Source organism: Notamacropus eugenii, chromosome 3 (genome assembly GCF_028372415.1).
Source record: "Notamacropus eugenii isolate mMacEug1 chromosome 3, mMacEug1.pri_v2, whole genome shotgun sequence".
NCBI lineage: Eukaryota > Metazoa > Chordata > Mammalia > Diprotodontia > Macropodidae > Notamacropus > Notamacropus eugenii.
This window is the reverse complement of record NC_092874.1, coordinates 21799875-21820008: the sequence shown is the minus strand read 5'-3', so window position 1 is coordinate 21820008 and position 20134 is coordinate 21799875. Positions and strand designations below refer to the sequence as shown.

At 48.4% G+C, this 20134-nt stretch overlaps 1 protein-coding gene and 1 pseudogene across 6 annotated transcripts in view; both read left to right on the top strand.

The window, feature by feature from the left end:
- The first annotated feature begins 3404 nt into the window (after window positions 1-3404).
- Window positions 3405-20134, top strand: part of ANO10 (anoctamin 10) — a 219101-nt gene continuing 202371 nt past the window's right edge. For 4 of the 6 annotated variants that reach the window (XM_072651086.1, XM_072651085.1, XM_072651084.1 and 1 more), the window contains exons 1-3: window positions 3405-3504; window positions 15972-16124; window positions 19574-19771. In XM_072651086.1, the coding sequence (XP_072507187.1) occupies window positions 15986-16124; window positions 19574-19771 (337 nt within the window). In that variant the 5' untranslated portion in view covers window positions 3405-3504; window positions 15972-15985. Of the gene's footprint in view, window positions 3505-3765; window positions 3858-4911; window positions 5095-15971; window positions 16125-19573; window positions 19772-20134 lie in introns of those variants that run through there. The other 2 variants (XM_072651083.1, XM_072651082.1) reach the window with 2 other exon arrangements.
- LOC140532530 (prefoldin subunit 3 pseudogene) lies at window positions 3419-10371 on the top strand (annotated as a pseudogene).

Below are 20134 nucleotides of genomic sequence, written 5' to 3'. Positions count from 1 at the left end.
TGTAAATGAATAATTTGAAGTGGAGTTGGCCAATTTGGGAGCACTAATTAATTCAGACTTGGGAAGGCACATTTTCTTCAAGTATCCCTCAGTTTTCTCTTCTGTAGAGTTAAGGGGTCAGCTTAGATGATCTCTGTGTTACTTCCACTCTGAGAGCCTGTGATTCTATGATTTCAGATCAGGAAAAGCAAAATCTGGCCTCTGGCATCATAGCGTATACATTTTTAAATGCATCTAATTTGTGTGTTTTTTAAAAAATGTTTTATTGGAGAACTGGGTTTGGAGTCAGGTAGATCTGGAATCCACCATCCTTCACATATTTACTAGCTATGTGACCCTGGGCAAGTCACTTAACCTCTTCTAGCTTCAGTTTCCTCATTTGGACAAGAAGGACAGTAGTAGCACCTGTGTCACAGAGTTATAATGATTAAATAAGGAACTAGATGGAGCCTGATCATTGTGGGTGTCTTTCAGTCTATCAGGGGTGTGAACTATGTGTGAACATAGCCTAGACAGCTCTACTTAGTCAAGTAACCATAGAATTTGGACCAAGTGAAAAAAGCCATTGAAAGTCATTGGATTAAAGGGACTAATGATGCAGAGGAAGTCTATTGGCATTGGTTGAGGAACCTTGACCACACCCTAGGGGTCATTGATTGGGAACCTGAATACTGGAATTTCTGTCTGGGCAGCAGGGAGGAAAGATAACAACAGTGATAATAGCTAGCCTTTATTACAATGCCTACTATGTGCCAGGCACTGTGCTAGGTTTGCTAATTTGCAAATATGATCTCGCTTGTCACAACAACCCTGGAAGGGAAGTGCTGTTATCCCCATTTTAGAGTAGGGGAAACTGAGGCAAACACAATTTAAGTGACTTACCCAGGTTGATATAGCTAGGAGTATCTAGGACTGGATTTGAACTCAGGTCTGTCTTGCCTCTAGGCCCAGAGTTCTACCCAGTGCAGCAACAAGCTGCCTCCAAATAAGGCTGATCTGAGCCCCTAAGACAATTCACTTGTGGCTGAGAATGGCAGATTTTGTCTTGGTCTCCTTCACCCCATTGTCCAGAGGAGTCTCAAAATTTGTGAGGCTTTTCCACCAGTGTCCCAGAAGCATTCTGTATGTATGTATGGGAGCTAAGCGTATGTACTGGGAGCTAAGGCCAAACTAAGCATACTTGAGAACAGCAGTTTCATGACTCTATGAGGAGCCCAGCAGGCAGATCAAAGTGCCGCACCAGGCCTAAGGAGAATGGCATAAATACCCCCAAAGGAGAAAAGGATCATGGGAGCATAAGATCACGAATAGCTACAAGGTCTTAGAGGTCCAGTCCTGTCAACCACATCGTCCATAATGAAGCTATGCAGATGTGACACTGGGGGAAGATGGTTGAAGTTCAAATAATAGGAGGAGTAAAAAAAGAAGGCATGTAAAAACTGAAGAAGAGCCTATAGTGCTGAAGCTTCAACAGCTGCTATTTTACGGGGATCCTAAGATACAGAAGGTGTCTTGGAGGACATATCTGTTCCAACCTTATTTCATCTGGCCATTGGTCAATGCTTCTAGATCACCTTCAGCTTGTCCCCTGCCACTTGCACATGGCAATTTTTCTGGGGAGGGAGCTGGATGAGGGTGTCCGTAATGTTCTTGGAGAAGAATGTATGGAGGTCTCCAGTGAGAGAGGAGTTGTGGAATTTCTAGGTGAGGGGAGAAATGTCAGGGCAAGGGACAACAGGATGAGAAGAGCATAGGAAGCTGGGCTCACTTCAGAGTTACAGGTAGGGGTACATTCCTGTCCCCCACCACATCCCTCTGCATTTCCCCTCAATTCCCAAAGGAAACAGGCAAGCTTCTACAGTCCTTCAGCAGAAGGGTCTTTGGGTACCACAGGCTTCTGTGTTGCTAATCCTAAGGCATCCGACTGAGAGGGAGGTGGCATTGAACCACATGCTCCTGCTGAGTAAGAAGAAGGTGATCTAGGGCTGCTGGAAGACGCTAACCTGGTTACCAGGTCCGTGTAGGGTCAAATGTGAGGGACACCTCTTCTACAGGGAAAGGAGATGATGGGGTTCAGACTCTGGGAGCCTCTTTGAGTTCCCCTTGAATCTTCCCACTTAATCTGGTCTTTCTTACTCAAATCTAATCTTCCCATTGGTTCCCACAGTTTCAGGAAGGCTGTAGGCTCTTCATTATCACTGTGTTCAAGTTGCACTCCCCACCCTTGATCCCATCAAAACCCCATTTCCCAGGCTGCTGGCTACTCCCATCAAGATCCTCCCTCGAGTCCATCAGTATTTACCTGCAGGGTACCGGTCATTCCTATACCGCCCCATTGTCCCACCTAAGCCCTCCAAAGTCTGATATCTCCAGATTGTCTCCAGCTGTTATCCCCTCCTTTGGACTTCTCAAGACGTTCCCTAAACCCCTCCTCCCATCACCCCAGATTCCTCCTATGGTCTTTTCTGTATTTAAAGTTCCATCTCGCCTCCGAAGGCGCTCAGATTCAATCCAGACCAGACTTTGGCTAGCTGGGACTCCATCTGGCCCGCTTGTATGTCACAAAAGCTTAGGCTCCTTAAGTCAGCCCAGTAAGGGGAATCTTAACAAGCTTGGTTTTCCTTGGCTTTAGGAAGGCTTGAGTCAAGCTCATGTGAGCAGGACCCAGCACCCTAAGCCTCATCAGAGACAGGACAGGCTGTGCGCTGGGCACGGACTGGCTCCGGGAGGCGGCCGCTGTCCAGGGTGCTGGAGCTCTTCTGCTCGCTTCCCTCTGCCCTCCTAAGTCAAGGTGCCTTCTCTTGCCACAGTGTCACGTGGTGATTTCTGGTTTTATCGGGGCAAGGATCCGCAGGGTAAAGGGGGGCTTGTGATCGATGGCTGAGTAGATGGGGCTCCTACTTCGGATCTCCCGGCCAGCGCCGACGTCTCGTCAAGGTTCAAACCCAGCCCATCACCTTTCCTCCCACCGTGCCAGGTACTCCGGAGGGCAACCCCACGCCCCGGGGCTCCCCGGGGTCCAGCTCCTCAGCTCTCCCTCTGCCAGCCTCGGGTCAGGCGCCCCGCGCCTCATCCCCGGGGGCCTGAGTACAAGATGGCGGGGTCCCGCCAGGCCTCGCCACCCCCTCCCCCTTCTCGGCCTTCTCCACGTGGGCAGGACTCGGCTCGGTGTCCGGAGCACACAGTAGGCGCTTCACCAACGTTTGCTGTGCCCAACAGGAGGTTTTCCAATAGGGTCCGGCCTGTTCGCGAGAGGGAGCAAGAACGCGGCCACGCCCACTGGGCCTGCGAGGCGCGGCCATCGGGAAGCGTGGTGACGTCAGCACGCAGGCGCGTTACGTCCCGCAGTGGGCGGGGCCGCGCCCCACCCGGCTCGCTCTCTCCCGGCTCCGCCCCGCTCCGCCCCACGCGCCGGCCCTTCACGGCCCCTCCTGGTTCGGACCGCTGCTGCCGCGCCCGTCTCCCCTGACCAGTCCCCGCGGACGTGGAGCGAAGAGGCGGCAGGTGAGCGAGCGAGCCCAGGCGGGGAAGAAGGGAGGCTCGGATCGCCCCGGACTCCCACCGTCCCTTCGTCCCGGAGACCCCCGTTTGTGGGAATAGGGCCAGCCCCGCCCCGGGAGCGGCCGGCGACAGAGGCGGCCCCGCCCCCTCGCCCTCCCACCTCTCCCGGGGGCCCCTCCTTTCCGAGCCTGCGCAGAGGAGGTGGTGCCTCCAGGCCCCTCCTCCGGCTCCCGTTCTCCTTCCCGTCCCTCCCCGCTCCTCACAGAGCGCCCCCATCGGAGCATGCGCACAGGAGGCCGAGCCTCCAGACCCCGCCCCTGGCCCCCTTGCTGTGAGGCTGCTAGAGCCTGGGGTAGGTGGGTGCTGTAAAGCCGGCGGGGATGAGGTGGGAGAAGAGAGGGTGAGACGGAGGGCATGGCAAGTGGTGGGGTGGGATGGAGGAGACGGGATGGTGTAGGATGGGCTGGGATGGCAGGGGATGACGTAGGCTGGGCTGGAAGAGGATGGGCCTGGGGCAGAGGCCGGGAGCGCCTTGGCCTCGGGGCTAGGAGACCCGAGCGGCCGGCCCCTCCCTGGCCCCCTGGGGCGCCTCCAGCCTCCAGCCCAGGCCGCCTCTAAAGGCGGAGCGGGCCCGGGGGCAGGGCTTCCCCTCCCCGCGGCCCCGGGAGGGTGGGCCCCCTGCCGGGGGCAGCTCGGCTGCGGAGGCCGGCCCCACGCCGCCGACACTTTCCCGGTGTGGAGCCCGAGTCCGTGCTCCGGTGGTGCGGGTCGTGGGGTGAAGGGCAGGGCGTGGCCTGGAGAGCTCCCTGGGCTCCTCCAGGGACAGGTGCGGTGGGGTCTGGACTTTGTCTCCCACCGTGCGCGTGTGCCTCCGCCGGCACGCGCGTCCCTTCCCAGACTACCCAGTACGGAGTGTGCCTCGCCCACGAACCCCTTAGACACGGCGGGAAGTGCGCCCCCCCCCCGCAGGGTGGTCACCCTCAGTCCGCCCCCCCGGGGGGATTTCTGTGAGGTCCCCGTGAGCTCGGATACTGGGGGACTCTCCAAAGCTTCAGGATGCTACCTCAGTGTTATCCACTGGAGTGACGCAGAGAGTGAGGTCCGGAGGGCCCGGTTCTGGCGGGATGGAGTGGCCTCGCAGGGCTGTCTGAAGGCCCGTGGGGTGGAATTGTGATGACGGGGAGCTGGGGAGGATGACCGGGTGTGTGCGCTTGTCAGGGGGGAGGGCCTTTGTCCAGGGGACCGTCAGGCTTGGAAGTCTGACCCGGCCCTGGCCAGGCCTGTGGGTGAAGGATTCCCGAGGAGTCCCGGCTGGTTTGCTGGCGTTTTCCAGGTCAGGTTTAACAGGGCTCGTTTCTTCTCTGTCCTTTGTCCCCCTGGCTTATTTGGTCACCGGGCTTCCGACCTCAGGAAACGTGGCTGCTTGACCCTCCTCTGGGCTTCTTAGCTGATAGGCGGGGGCCGAGGAGCGATTCCGAGCCTTGAACAGTATGACTGGGATTCCATCTAAGCCTCCTGTTCAGCAGATAGATACCCAGACGCGATGGTGCTTGTCTTAGCTACCTCCAAGGGCTGTCGTGAGGCTCAGAAGAGGTAATGGGTGTGTGTTTAGAAGTGACGTAGAGTTTATAGTATGTGGAATATCATATATAATATGTGCATATATACACATTTAGTTCAGCCAGTATTTATTAAGTGCCTACTGTGTGCCAGGCACTGTGCTAAACAGGTAAAAGAGATTCCCTGCTCTCAGGGAGCCTGCAGCCTAATAGGGGGACACAGCATGCCCAGGGACAGGCACACAGAAGAGCTGTAAATGGCAGCGACTCTGGTGCGGAGCAATCAAATCTAACACCCTCATTTTATAAGGAAGGGCCTTTGTCCAGTGGTGGGTCAGCTTGGGTCCCCTCACCTCCAGTCCGGGGGACAGAGTTCATGCTGCCTCGTCTTCATTTTGGCATTTTAGAGATGGAGACTCAGAGGCCCAGAGAAGTTCAAGAAACTTTGACCAGACCCCCACAGCCTCCCAGGGTGGGGCCCTGGTTCTTAGTCAGTGCTCAGGTTTATCCCACTCATGAGTTTTTGGCTCCGTTGCCCTTCTCTGTAGAGGTCAGTCACCACTCCCTACAAGGCCTTTGGGTCCTAGAGTTGGAAGGGATTCTGCCGATTGACCTAGGCCTGCCTGCGTTGTATAGATGAGGGAACCCAAGGCTAACAGAGGTCAAGGGACCTGCCCACAGCCATATAGCCATACAGCAGGTGATGGAGCGCAGAGTAAGCATTTGTATCGTGCTGACGATGTGCCAGGTGCAGTGCCAAGTGCTTTTATAATTGTTGTCTCATTTGGTCCTCATAGTAATTTTACAGTTGAGGAGACTAAGACAGAGAGAGGCAGATAGGGCTCAAATGACTTGCCCAAGGTCACACAACTGTAAGGGTCCGAGTCAGAATTTGAACTCAGGTCTTCCTGACTGCGGGTCTAGCAGCTCTGTCCACTGTGGCGCTCCCTAGCCAACTCTAATGACAGTGGCCTACTTATAGAAAATCAGGGTGGGGAACCTGAGGCCTCGAGGCTACATGTGGTCCTCTAGGTCCTCAAGTGCAGCCCTTTGACTAAATCCAAACTTTACTGAACAAATTCCCTTCATAAAAGGATTTGTTTTGTAAAACTTGGACTCGATCAGAGGGCCTTACCCAAGAAATTAGAAGGCCATATACACCCTGGAGGCTGCAGGCTCCCCTACTCCTGGCTACATCATTAGGTCAGTCAGTTCACAAGCATTTATCAAGTGCTCACTATGTTCCAGGGGCTGAGCTACATTCTAGGGATAAAATTAAAGGGAGAAGCAGCCATTGCCCTCAAGAAGCCCCCCCTCCTAATAGGGGAGGCAAATGTGTCTTATCTAAGTGCATACTCGACGTGTACAGACTATGTGAAAGTAATCAGAAAAGGGATGACATTTGTAGCTGGGGAGACCCAGAAAGGCCTGCAGAAGGTAGGATGCTCAAGCCAAGGAATGGACAGGAGGGGCAAAGTATTCCAAGTATGGGAGATCGCACAGAAATGGGGAAACTGAGGCAGACAGGCTTCATGACTTGCCCAGGGTCACAGTTAGAATGGGCACTGTGGTCCCATCTAACTACTTCTAGGCCTGAAGACAGGAGATGAAGCATTATGTTCCAGAAGTTGCACATAGGCCAGTCTTGTGGGATCCTCCTGGGGAAGGAGGTGTAAGAAGGAGCCAGATGATGACAAGCTTTAGAGGCTAAACAGAAGAATTTCTATTTGAAGGTAATAGGGAGACACTAGAGGCCACTGAGCAGGGTAGTTACATGGTCAGATCTGTGCTTTAGAAAAATCTTATTGGTAGCTGAGTAGAGAGGGTGGTTTGGGAGACACCCGAGACAGGGAGATCTAATGGAGGGTTATTGCTATAAGAAGTTCAGGTGACAAGGGCTGTTGTCCGAGTAGAGAGAAGGAGATCTTTGTAAGGTACATTGTGAAGGCAGAAAGGTCAAGAACTGTGGTGAGGAATGACTGAGAGGACGGTGGAATTTCCGACAGTGATAGGGAAGGTCAGAAATGGGGAGCATTTGCAGGGAAAGCTAAGGAATTCTGTTTGAGACACAATGGGGCGTCCAGGTCGAAATGTCCAGTAGCTGATTCATGATGAAGCAGTGGAGTTCTGGAGTCAGACTAGGACTCAATGTAGCCACTCATCTGCATGGAGATAGTCACGAGACCTGTGGGAGCTGGTGATGTCACCAAGAGACCAAGACTGGGAGGGAGACAGACAGATGGAGAGAGATAGACAAAAGGGCCCAGGATGGAGCCGTAGGGAATTTGTCGTAGTGAGTATGTTGTAAATAGAGAGCTGGTCAAAGAGATGAGGAAAGGCCTAATGGAGTAAGAATTGTAAATCTATGAGGAGGCCCAAGGAATAGCAGTGAATTTTTAAGGACCGGCCAAGAGGGCGGGGCTCATCATTCAGCCATTTCTTCAGTTAATTCACCAGATCTCTATTGAATGTCTGTCTCTTGTGTGTGCTAGGAACTTGGAGCAAATACACAAGAAGTGTGACACCCTCCTTTTGTTCTAGAAAATGATAATCTCCCCAGACTGAAAAGAAGTATGAGATGGGGCACAGTATGGAGAAGAGGAACCTAGGCCTGTTCACACAAGTCCAGAATGGGACCCATGTCCAGCCCTTTGGGCTGTAAGGAGGTGGTGTTAGGTCAGATGAAAGGAAGTATGACTTTGTATAGCAGGGCATGAAGGCCTATGAGAAGAGGTAGTATGCAAAGTGAAGTTATCCTAATGGCCCTTGGCTTTATGTATAAAATGTTATTTTTTCTTTAAAAAGAACCAACCCTGAAATATATCATTGCAAATAGTTTCCTGAGGAAGACCTCTGTTTTCCTGAGTAGCATTAAATAGATATCACTATACTAGGTTCCTTTTTTTTCTCTCTAGCAATAGATATTGGAGCATTTAATTGAGACTTTACCCCTACCTGCAACAAAGAAATATTAATTAAGGGGCAGCAGGGTGTGGTAGGTTGGAATCACAAAGACCTGGGTCTAAATCCTACGTCAGACAGTTACAAGCTATATGACTTTGGGCAGATCACTTAACCTTTGTCTGCCTCAGTTGCCTCATCTGTGAAATGGGGGAGGGGTTGACTTAGTGGCTTCTACTGTCCCTTCCAGCTTTAACGCTATGACTTAAAATCTGTCCTGTGTTCAAAGTACTACCGTGTTTTGGTGAGACAGAGTTAAAATAGGAAAACCTTTGTCCTCAAGGAGCTTGCCTTTTATTAGGGGTAGAGGGAAAAGAGGGAGAATGACATGAATGCAGAAAATGGCTCTATATGTCCCACCTTAAAATTTGCAAGGCGCTTTGCCTATATAAATTTTTTTGGATCCTCATAAAAGCCCTGTGGAGTTGGTACTGTAGTTTTTATTATCCCCATTTTACAGAAGAAGAAATAGAGGCAGAGTGAGTACGTGACTTACTTGGCCATACAAGCTAGCTTGCTCCTCATACAGAATTTAAATCCTGTCTCTTCTGACTTCAAGTCTGTTGCTCTGCATTATACCATACTGCTGTGGAGATAGAACAAAGGAGATCTCCGGTGTTCTAGGGAAATCTGAGGAGGGGGAGAGCACCATATAAGGAGGGAATTCCCTGTTTACTAAGGCAGTCCATTCCACTTTAGACAGTTCTAATTGTTAGTGTGTTTTACCTGACATCAACACTGAATTTGGATTGACTTCCCTCTAAGATGGCGGCTGCGAGGGAACTTGAGACCTCTGACGATTCAGCTGCGGGAAATGGGCACCGGAGTCACCTGGGCATCCCTGAAGCAGTGTTTGTGGAAGATGTCGATGCCTTTATGAAACAGCCTGGAAATGAGTCTGTGGATATCGTACTCAAGAAATTGGATGAGCAGTATCAGAAGTATAAGTTTATGGAACTTAACCTTGCCCAGAAGAAAAGGAGGCTAAAAAATCAGATTCCTGAAATCCGACAGACATTACACATTTTAAAATACATGCAGAAGAAAAAAGAATCCCCAAAGCCCCTGGAGACCAGATTCCTGCTGGCCGACAACCTTTACTGCAAAGCTTCCGTGCCTCCTACGGACAAAGTGTGTCTGTGGTTGGGTGCCAACGTGATGCTCGAGTATGACATTGACGAAGCCCAGGTGCTGCTGGAGAAGAACCACTCGATGGCCGCTGGTAACCTGGAGTCCCTGGAGGAAGACCTAGACTTTCTGCGTGATCAGTTCACCACCACAGAAGTCAACATGGCCCGAGTGTACAACTGGGATGTCAAGAGAAGGAACAGGGATGAGCCCCCCAAAGCCGTAGTGGCATAGTGTGGCCATGCATTGTCCTGAGGTTCAGCTTTCCCACCAGGCGTGGCCTTTGGAGATCTGAATTTGACTTGGGAGTAATTGCCCTTTACACAAAAAGGACATTAAAATTGAAGGCAATGATGAGCACACATTATTTATAAAGATAAAATTTAGTTTCATTTACATGTCATGAAATTTGATTATAATTGATCAACCAAGGACATGCAGGATTTGGACTCAGTTATCTCCGTGCTTCCAGCTCTGACATTCCAGATCTTTGACCAAACTAAAGCTGAAATTTGCCTCCAGCAAAGCTGCATGGGTGAAACTGGCCCCTGGACGCTCAGGAGGATCTTATTCTTCTGTATTTATTATTGTTTACCTTTGACTTTTAGAGAGAGAGGAAAATGTACAGTTCCTGTTTTACACATCTGTTGTTCTTTGTTAAACTAGTCTATTGTAAGTTTGGTTCACAAGTTGATTTTTTTCTCTCATGTAAATTTGGTTAAGTACTGGTCAATCTCCTGAATGTTTTGCTCTTTTTTTGTGAAATGATTTATCTTCCTTTATAACTAAGAAGTGGAATATATTTGAACAGCAACAAGGCCTGTTGAGGCTGTATATTCTTTGCCCATCTTCTTTCCAGAGTTTTTTGTTAATTAAAAAGAAAACTGAATGACTGTTGCTCCTATGTAGTAATTAAGTAATACACTGAACATCTCTTGGCTTGAATAGCCTAACCATTCACTCAAGCATCTTAAGAGGGGAAACTAATTTCGATGTTAATTTCTTTAAAAGGGAGGATGCATAGAAGCTGTCCTGAATTAGAAGATGAAACTTTACATAGAATTATAAAACAGCTGTAGTGAAACAAATAGTCTGTGCCTCTGCTGCGGAGTGATGCAGTCTGCTAGAAATAGAAATGTATTCTTCTGCTTTCAAGTAGTAAATTGTGCATCTGTAAAGGTTGTATGCTTTTGTTTCATAATATTAAAACAGTGAAATTAAACATTTGGCAAAACGCTTCTTAAAATATCCCCCCAAACCTCAAACCCACCCCACTGAATTGGCCTCTCTGTAACTTCCAGGAATTGTTAATAGTTCTGCCCTTTGGGCCAAGGAGAAGGAAATGGTCTTATCTTTTCATCTCCAGCTTAGACATTCCTGGTTCCTTCAGCTGATGCTCTTTTGGCCTGATATTGAGTCCCTCTGCCCCACCGGAGCCCTTGTCTGCCGTACTCTGGCAGGTCAATGTCCCTTCCAAGATGGGGTCCCCAACACTGAGCTCTAGATTTGGGCTGATGAGGGCCAAGGCCAGTGGGCATGTTACCTCCGTCATGTGGGGCATGGCTTCATTTGAGCAACATCCTGGAATCTTCTTCTTCAGTTCTCTGTCCTAGGAAAAACAGAGACACTTTCTCCCCAGCCTGGGATGGTAAACGTTTAACAACTGTCTGGGGGTGGGGTGGTATGGAGGGGACCTTGTAGGGTACACTTTTAAGTTTAATCTTCATTAAAATTTTCTCCATCACTTCCTCAAGTTCAGAGAGGCAACAGAACACTGAGCCAAGCCCAGATTTGTGCTATTTGCTCATTTCCATACTGAGAGCAGCCACCAGGAAGAGGGGTGAAGGCAAGTAAACATTGTCCATCAAATCTTTATTAAGCACCTACCATGCGCTAGGCACTGTCCTACCCCTGGGGAGATGTGAGCAAAGAATGAAATCACCGTTGCTTTTGAGGAGCTTCTGCTCTAATTAGGGAGATGACAAGGCCATACTAGAGTTCTATAAAGCCTAAGTTAAATCAGTGAAAACAGTTATTATATAAAGGTATTTTGGGAGGAAGGCATTTACAGTTGGGAGGATCAGGGAAGATTTCGTGCAGAACACAGTGCCTGGACTTAGGCTTAAGGGAGGTATTCTCCAAGGCAGAGGTCAGGAGGGTGGGTAAGCAGGTGAAGGGAAGAGGGCAGGAAAACTTCAAAGAAGCAGTGCATTGAGATCTGGGGAATGGTAAGATTTGTGAGCCCAAGAAATATCATGAGGCATGTGGATGGGTCTTAGGCAAGGTGTGGAGATGAGAGATGGAGGGTCATGGGTGAGAAACAAGGAAAAAGCCTGGATGTGCCTGACCTTAGAGTATAGCATGGGCAGGAGCATCCATTGGGACTGGAAAAAGAGATGGGGCCCAGCAGCCTGGGAAGGGAAGCAGAAGAGTTAATATGCTGAGTATGGGCATTGAGTGGTCAGACTTGCTGTTAAAGGAAAATAGCTGGGGAGCCCTGGGAGGCTGAGAGGTCCAGCTGTGGCAGAGGTGCAGGGGAGATGTGATAAGGACTTCAGTTAAGGTGGGAGCTTGTGGGAAGGCAGGGATTGCCAATTGAAGGGGAGTAAAGGGTCCCAAGATAATGCTGGAAGCTGGAAAGGAAACTGGAAGCAGCGTGGTGCCTTTGGCAGAAATAGGGGAGGTTGGAGGGGGTGGGGCAGGTGTTGGGGAGAAAGAGTCCCAGTTCTCGTGGGCCATGGGAGTCTCCAGGACATTCCATGTGGAACTAAACTTCAGGGGAGAAACCTCTCACCACCAAAAGGCAAGAGACAGGTTTGCACTCACGGGGCTTTGGGTGGAAAGATCCAGTTTCAAGAATCCTTTTCATAGAACTAAGCAGAAGAAAGAAGACCCTGATGTCTGGAGATGAAGGTGAGGGAAGTAGCAGGGTCTGTGAGTTCAGAGATGACTGAGAGCCGCAGGAAGTTGTGGGAGGGGAGCAGACTGGCCAGGCCTTTCTGGGTGCAGTGAGGAACGGGGCTTCATCCCAGGAGGAGAGAGCTCAGACAGTATTTGAGAAGGGCAGGGACTTAGACCAGAGTCCCCATCAGTTTTGAGTAAGAAGTTTCACACCTTGGAAATGAGCAAACACTACAAATATGGCTTGAGTTAATGGTTCTGTTGATAGTCTAGACTCGAGGAAGTTTAATGTTAATAATGTTAATATTGCAGATTAAATGTAAAAGTCGATCCTGGGTATGTTTTCCCCAGAGAGCCAGTTGTTAACCGTTTCCCAGCACCACAGCCCAGGAGAAGTGCCCTCTGCCTATGATGGAGGGAGGCATGGGGTGGGGGGGTGGGGGGAGGGAGCCTAGCTTCACTACTATTGCCTGAATTCTGTTGACAGTCATATTCAAGAATCATCCAGCACAGATGCTCTGCCCATGGCCTCCAGGAGGGCTCTGATCACTGCTCCATCTCAGTTATTAGTCACCATTACTTCCCCTGAGGGTGGGCCCTGAAGACTCCTTGTTGGGATCTTGACAAGGCAGCTAGCATTGATTAAGTGCCTACTGTGTGCCAGGAGCTGTGCTGAGCACAAAAAAACGGTCCCTGGCCTCAAGATTTTCACAATCTAACAGGAGACGTGCCCAAACAAGACAGAGTTGGCACAAATTGGAAATGTTTCAGAGGGAGGGCCCCAAGGTAAAGCAGGACTTGGAAAGGCTTCGTGCCAAAGATGGGATTTTAGCTAAATGGAAAGAAGGCCAGTGAACCCCAGAGCGAACAGCCAGTGAAAATGCCTAGCCTGAGATGGCGCATCTTAATGTGAGCCACAAGAATTAGTCACAAAGCTGTCCTGTCCTCCTCTCCCCCTCCCCTAGCCTAGCCCCCCAGGTCACCTGAGGCACATTTTATCTTTTTATATAGTTTATCATTCCTGCTAGAGTGGAAACCTACTGAGGGCAGGCTCTAAGTTTTATGTATCTCTTTATCTTAGTAGCTTCTTTAGTGCCTAGCATGGGACTTTATGCATTATAGAGAATGTTTTGGAATGTATTCCTTGGTAGCCTCCAAAACAACTAGGGATTTGGGATGGCCGAGGGATAGGCACTGCCCCCCTACCCCCCACTGCCCCGCGGTCGGTGAGCATATGCTGTTTATCTTTGGTTACTTGGAGTTTGCACCTTTTCTAGGGTTGAGGATTTGGAGGACTATTGTTCTTCCTCAGGAGGTGGGGGCAGGTGCTGATGGGTCACCCACTATTGAGAGGGGAGGGGGCCTCTGCCAACTTGGAGCCTCTGCAGCAAATCCGCAGAATGCACCAGCCTCAGGAATTTTTGACCGCCAGGCAGGAGCTCAGGAAGCTGTCAGCCACATGATCCATCCATTCGTTTACAGGCGGGACACTGAGGCTTAGGTGGTGAAGGAACTGGCCCAGGAGCTCTTGACTCATTAGAGGTAGAGGTGGGACTTTGGGAGCCCAGAACTATGTCCTATCCAGGGCCTCCCACTTGGTGCTGAGCAACCACAGCACCCTCTTTGACCTCAGAGTCTTAGGCCACCTGTGACTGCTTTTCTTAGCTCTCCTTTCTAAGTGGGGAATGTCAGTCAACAAGCATTTAGTAAGCACTAGTACATTCCTAGGCAGCTAGGGGTGCCACAGTACACAGCACCAGGCCTGCAGTCAGGATGACCCTTCCTGAGTTCAAATCCAGTCTCAGACACTAGCTGTGTGACCTTAGGCAAGTCATTTAACCTGTTTGTCTCAGTTTCCTCGTCTGTAAAATGAACTGGAGAAGCAAGAGGCAAACTGCTGCAAGTATGTTTGCCAAGGAAATCCCAAAGGATCATGAAGAGTCAGTCGCGGCTGAAAGGACGGACCATCCTGGGTCACCTAGAAGATGAAGATGTGGACATTCCTATTCTGTGTCTCAGTCCACAAGTATTCATTGAACACTTAACTCTGACCCTAAACTGTGCTAATCTCTGGAGTTACCGAGGAGAGTGAAAGCCAGAGCTCTGCCCTCAGGGAGGTTCCAGCCATGGGGGGAGACCACGTTTAAATAACTAGGTTGATTACAGATCCCCTAAAGGTGGAGGGTGTGGGAGAGGCCCAGGCCTTAGTAGCTGCAGGCATGGGCAGGCCTCCTGGAGCAGGTGAGATTTGAGATGAATCTTGAGCTAAATCCTGGGAGTTCCAGGTTTGAGAAACAGAGAAGTGGGAGAGGGAGTGGGAACTTCATGGACTAGAAAGGAAGGAAAGTGCCAGGTTCTGGGAGCTTTGCATGCCAGATAGGGGCATTTACATTTTATCTTGGAAGTCACGGGGAGCAGCTCAGACCTCGGCTTTATAGAAAGAGGGATGCGGTGGGGTACAAGGAGACCAAGGAGAAAGCTGGGGAAATAGTGTAGGCATGTGGGGATGAGGACTTAAGGGAAAAGAGGGGCTCTGGAGGAGGGGTGCCAGGGGAGAAATGGCAGCTTCTGTAAATGAGTTGGCTTGGGGGGGGTTGAGTTGGAGTAATCGAAGTTGGCACTCCTTGGGTGACTGGGAAGGTTGGTGCTGTCCTTGACCGGGATAAGGACGTTTGGGGAGAATCTTGAGTTCCGTTTTGAGCATGTTGAGTTTGGAAAATCCTTGGAGATATCCAAAAGGGGGCTGATGTTGTGAGATGGGAGTGCTGGGTAGAGGCTAGTGTTGAATTATTAGAGCTAAAGTCTTCTGAATAGAGATAGTTGAACCTATGAAAGCTGATGAGATCACCAAGCATATTCTAGCTGGAGAGTAGGGTGTGCAAGGTATTCAAGGACAGGACCCTCTGGTGGGAGGGGGCTGCTCATCCATCTGTCATCCAACTCTCACCAATGGTTGCAAGGAGCTGTGCCATGCCCAGCAACCAAACCCCCGTAAAACTGTCTTAGCAGACTGGCTAAATCAGGTGAGGGGTCGGAAGGGCCTCAAGCCCATTGGTGAGTTAGCTAGGGTGTCTAACCCAAGCATCTGACACAGCTGAACAGTAACAATGAGTAGTAAGGAATCTTAATCACAAGCGTAGATTTCTCTGGGCCACTGCACTGGAAAGCTCCTGCCAAGTCTGTATGGACCCACCAACCTTCATTCTGGCCCTTTAGCTGTTGCTGAATCCATTTACCACAACAGCACGAGATACTTTGTCAAATGCTTGTTCAAATCGAAGCAAACTATAACACTCCCTTAATCCACCAATTTAGTGACCTGGTGAAAAGTAGAAATAAGCTTAGTTTAGCATCACCTGTTCTGGATGGAGCCATGCTGGATTTGGGGTGGTTTCTACTTCCTTTGCTTGATGCTCATTAGCCATCTTTTTATTCCATTATTTTTCCAGAAATTGAAGTCAAGCTCATTGACTGTTATTTTGAAGACCTTTTCCTCCCTTCCCCTCCCCTTGGTGCCCTTTTGTAGGCATGACTGTGGATCAGGCTAGGAAAAGAGATCTGACTAGAGATACTAATTAAACCCCTGGCAATTGATGAGTATAGAGAAAGAAGAGAAAAGATCCAAGGAGAGAGATCCAAGTGATAGAGGCTGCTAGAAGAGACTGAGAAAGAGCTGGGAAGGACAATCCCAAGAGAACATTCAGCAATTGAGGGTAGTCAGTTGGGTTAGATGTGACTGAGAGATCAAGAGGCAGAGGACGAAGAGAAAGTTCAGCAGATTGGCCACATGAGACGGCACCGATAACATTGGAGAAAACTATGAGTTTAAATGAGGTTGAAGCAAGGCTACAAAGGGCCACTATATCCATGTGTTCTGCATCAACATGTTTCAACCTTTTTTTACATTTTTTTTTTTTTTAGCAAATTGACATAAGATGAAAGTGACCTTATCTGCACTTGATACTTCTGAGGCTTTTTTCAAGCCTTTAGTAGTCTTAGAACTTGCCAGAGATGTCAAAGAAGAGACCAGGAAGTGGTTGGAGAAAAAAATTAATGATAAGAAGAAAAATGGAGGTGAGTAAACTTAGGTTTTACTAAGTTTTTGGTTCACTCTGAATTGCTAAAAGTACTTTCAGAAGTTTTTGCATTTTTCCCCAGTTACTATTAATGACCATTTTAAACTCTACTTATAATATGTGCAGTACTTAAAATGGACTTGAAACAACCCAAAACTTTTATCTCCCAAAGGCTACCAAGAAGTATAAATGTGGAATGAGCAGCTCTTGGTTTCGGTGGCAAGAAGACACATAGGGGAAAAATGAAATATGAGGGGGAGTCCTTTGATCAGATAAATGGTTTTTTCTTAGATCTTCTTTAACATTCTCTTTTTTTTTTTTTTTGCACATCATCATGACTGTGTCTCAGTATGCCAAGATGATGCCCAATACAGTATCAAAGTTTTTGTAATTTAATGTTGGCAATATTCTTCTTCATGTTTATGAATTGAGCTATTTTGGAATAAATTTACTTATTGACTTTCAGAACGGTGACAATGAAATCAGGTAGAGACAGTAACAGGAGACTTGTCACAAGGCAGGATGTGATGAAGTGTAAGTTTATTCAGCCAATGGTTGGTAGAAGAATTTAGAGGAAGGAAAAATCTCTTTAGGTTGGAGTTGTTAAGGAGAGAGAGTGTATTAAGGAAGTGAGATTTGAACTGTACCTTGAAGGATGCTGAGGAAATAAACAGACTTTTGTTAGTTTTCTGGCTCTTTGGGCATCGCTCTGGATTGTCCTCCAGAATGGTTGGAGCAGTTCACAACTCCGCTAGCAGTGTCACCTTCAGACAGTAAGCATTTGTTAAGTGCCTGCAATGTCCCAGGTACTGTACTACGCTCTGGGGATACAGTCCCTCCCCTCAGGTAACATTTGGACCCCCTCTTTCCTCCCTCCCGGTGATGCTGGCTTCTTTGCTGCTCCTGGCACATATCATCTGCCATCTCCCACTGTCTGTCCTCCTTGCTTGGAATGTTCTCCTTCCTCTCCTCCACTTCTTGGCTATGCTGATTTCCTTCAAGTCTTATTTCAAACCCTGCCTTCTATAGGAGGTCTTTGCTAGGCCCCTCAAATGCCAGGACCTTCCCTCAAAGATTGCTTCCATGTATCATGGCCTCTGTGTATTGTGGCCATGTCATGTATGTACCTGGTGGTCTCCAGGTGGCTTCCTTTGTTAGACTGAGCCACCTGGGGGCAGGGACCATGGTTTGGCCTTTCTTAGTTCCCTAGCCCTAGTAGGATGCCTCACAGGAAGCACCTGACACACTTGTTCACTGATAGGCCTCTGATGTGAGGGCAGGCATGCTAGGGGAGTACAGTGAGATGGACAAATGCAAAGTAAACTCGGTGTAGAAATGTAAACCCCAAACTCTAAAAGAGCCCCATGAATATGCTGAACCCCTCACAGAATATGTGCCTTTTCAAATGAATTATCCAGCCAGTCGTGGCTAGAACTGAACACTCAAGTCAAAGTTTATTAATAACAATAATGCTGAGTTAACCATGTGAATCATAGTAAAATCTTTATCTTGTCTAAAATTGCTGAACTTGATCACTAGCAAGGAATGAAAGTATTCTCCAAACTGAGCCTGAGCTTAACTGATAAGTTCATGTGGTTGAAGACTCTGCTTAGAGAGTGATAACAGCAGATTAAAAATTGATTTAGGCCATCTCTTGCCCCCAAACTTTATTCCAAATATTATTATCATTTCAGTGTTTATATGAAAATTTTTTGCATAAACTGAAGTAGGCCTAATTATTATATGTAAGTGAAAGGTCCCAGAGAAATTGGTAGGTAAGTGGTAGATGACTGTTTTTTCTCTTTATTACCCTCTGGGCAGTGACGTGCAGCCTGCTGTGATGAGGGGACTGGCTTTAGATGAGGGAAGACATGGGCTAAAGTCCTGACTCTGAGACATGGCAGTGGGGTCACTGTGGGCAAGCCAGGTCTCTGAGGTCTCCTGGCTTCTTCCTGTGATTCTGAGTTACAGATCAGTTGGCCATCTGCCTTGGTAAAGGGATTTTTCATGTTGGGAGTTCCCTATATCTGTGAAATCCCAGGGTGTCTGGATCAAAAAGCAAATGAGGTGAAAGAAGCCTTTTGTCTTACCCAAAGTCAGAAAAGACAGCATTTCCCCCAGAGTGTTGCGGCTGGCCTTTATTTATGCTGATGATCCAAATCTAATGGTCCTGCCCCAAATCTGAGGTTGGGGAAATGAAACCAGTGACAGTCCGGTGCACTCACCTCTCCCAGCTTTGGGGGGACAGAGGTGTAGCTTGTCTGGCATCTGTGTGCTTGAGGCAAGTATTTGACTTAGGAAAAATGGCTCACCCAGGCAAGTCTTTTAAGTGCCTTCTGGGCCATTTGTCTACTTGTTTTCTTAGGTTAAAATTTTTTATTACATAAAAAAGATTTTTCCTAAGATGTGTATCTTTCATGTAGGTTCATAAACTGTTTTTCCCACTGAAAAAAGCCTGTTTATTTGAAAAACTGTCATTTATATTAGGAAGAGGCAAGAGAAAGTCCAAATCTGTGGCTCGGTGGAGACTTGTTGGAGGGGATGGAGATCCCGTGCTCTGAGATGTGGGGCTTCAGGCCCAGCCCCTCCATTTGCCAGCTCTGAGAACTTGGGGCAAGTCACCGCATCCTGATGAACCTTGGCAGTTTCCTTGTTTGCAAATAAGGACTTAATGATGTTTGAAATAGACTCTCATTTCATTTGGGGGTCTCTCATATGTAATGGCTCTGTGAATCATAAGCCACGATACTCCTGGCCTACATGTATAGAGTGCTTAGGCAGGTTGAGCCTAGATGACCTTATTTGAGGCTCAGCCCAGCCCTGCCCTAGGCACAACTCACTCACCCAGAGTGGGTTAGGAGTGGGAGATGGAGCCAGGTCTCCCTGATTCCCACTCTGCCCCTCTCTCTGTTGGACTGCCTACTTCCCCACAGTTCATTGTTTGTAGGTCAGGAAGCAAGCTACATAGTTAAAAATAGCTTCTGTGTGTGTTGCATTCCTCTTGCCTTGCCTTGTCACCACCTCTGTGGGCTAGGGGCTGTTACCCCCATTTACAGATGGCAAAACCGAGACTAAGAAAGGTTTGTTCTTTGCCTACTCTGTAGCTGCTGAGCCCAGCGCCTTCCTTGGTTATTGATTAATTGGTTAAATGACTTGCCCAGGTGTCCGAGATGGCGTTTGGGGCAGGTGTTCATGACTCTAGTTCCTGTGTTTGATCTCCCCTATAAAACGAGTGCTGATATGCTAGAGCCAGGTTGGTCTGCTTTTTTAAAAAATTTTTATTCATTTACCTTTCCTCTGATTTATTTTATCTAGAGACTTATTTAAAAGCTTGATGCACGTGGGGAAAAAAAAGTAAACACTTCTTGTATTTTTAAAAAAATTAATTTTTTAAGCATGGCTTTTTACCTACATTTGACCTCTCTCTCCATCCCCTTTTATTTATAGGTGCCCAGTTGCTAATTAGACCCTTGATAGAGAAGTGTGAAGAGCAAACGTTGGAAAGTCAGAATTTGTATCTTGTTGGTGCCTCCACGATCAGGCTGTTGCTCGGAGCAGAATCGGTGGGCTTAGTGAAAGAATGCAATGACAGCACCATGAGAGCGTTCACATATGAGACCAGGCAGAACTTCAAGGGCTTCAGCAGTGAGTACCCATGTTCTGGGTGGAAATCAGTTTCGGGGAACAGACTGAAATAACGTGGGAAGCTTGACAGATAGGTACAGCATGTGAGGGGGAGGGCTGTGCTTTCAGGGTATGAAAAATACTACCATCTGGGCCATTCCAGGATTGTAAATCTAGACTCCAGTGGGGTCTCAGAAGGTGCCTCTTTTTGCTGATGAAATGGGCCCCAAGTCACCCAAGGAGTAATCATTTCAGGTGGGATTTGAGCCCAGGTCCACGGACTCTGAGGTGGGGCTCTGGTCATTGGACCACATCACTTGGCAATGACTTAATTTTTCCTGTGATATTCTACTTGCTGATTTGTTTTTGAAGTTTGCATTCTAG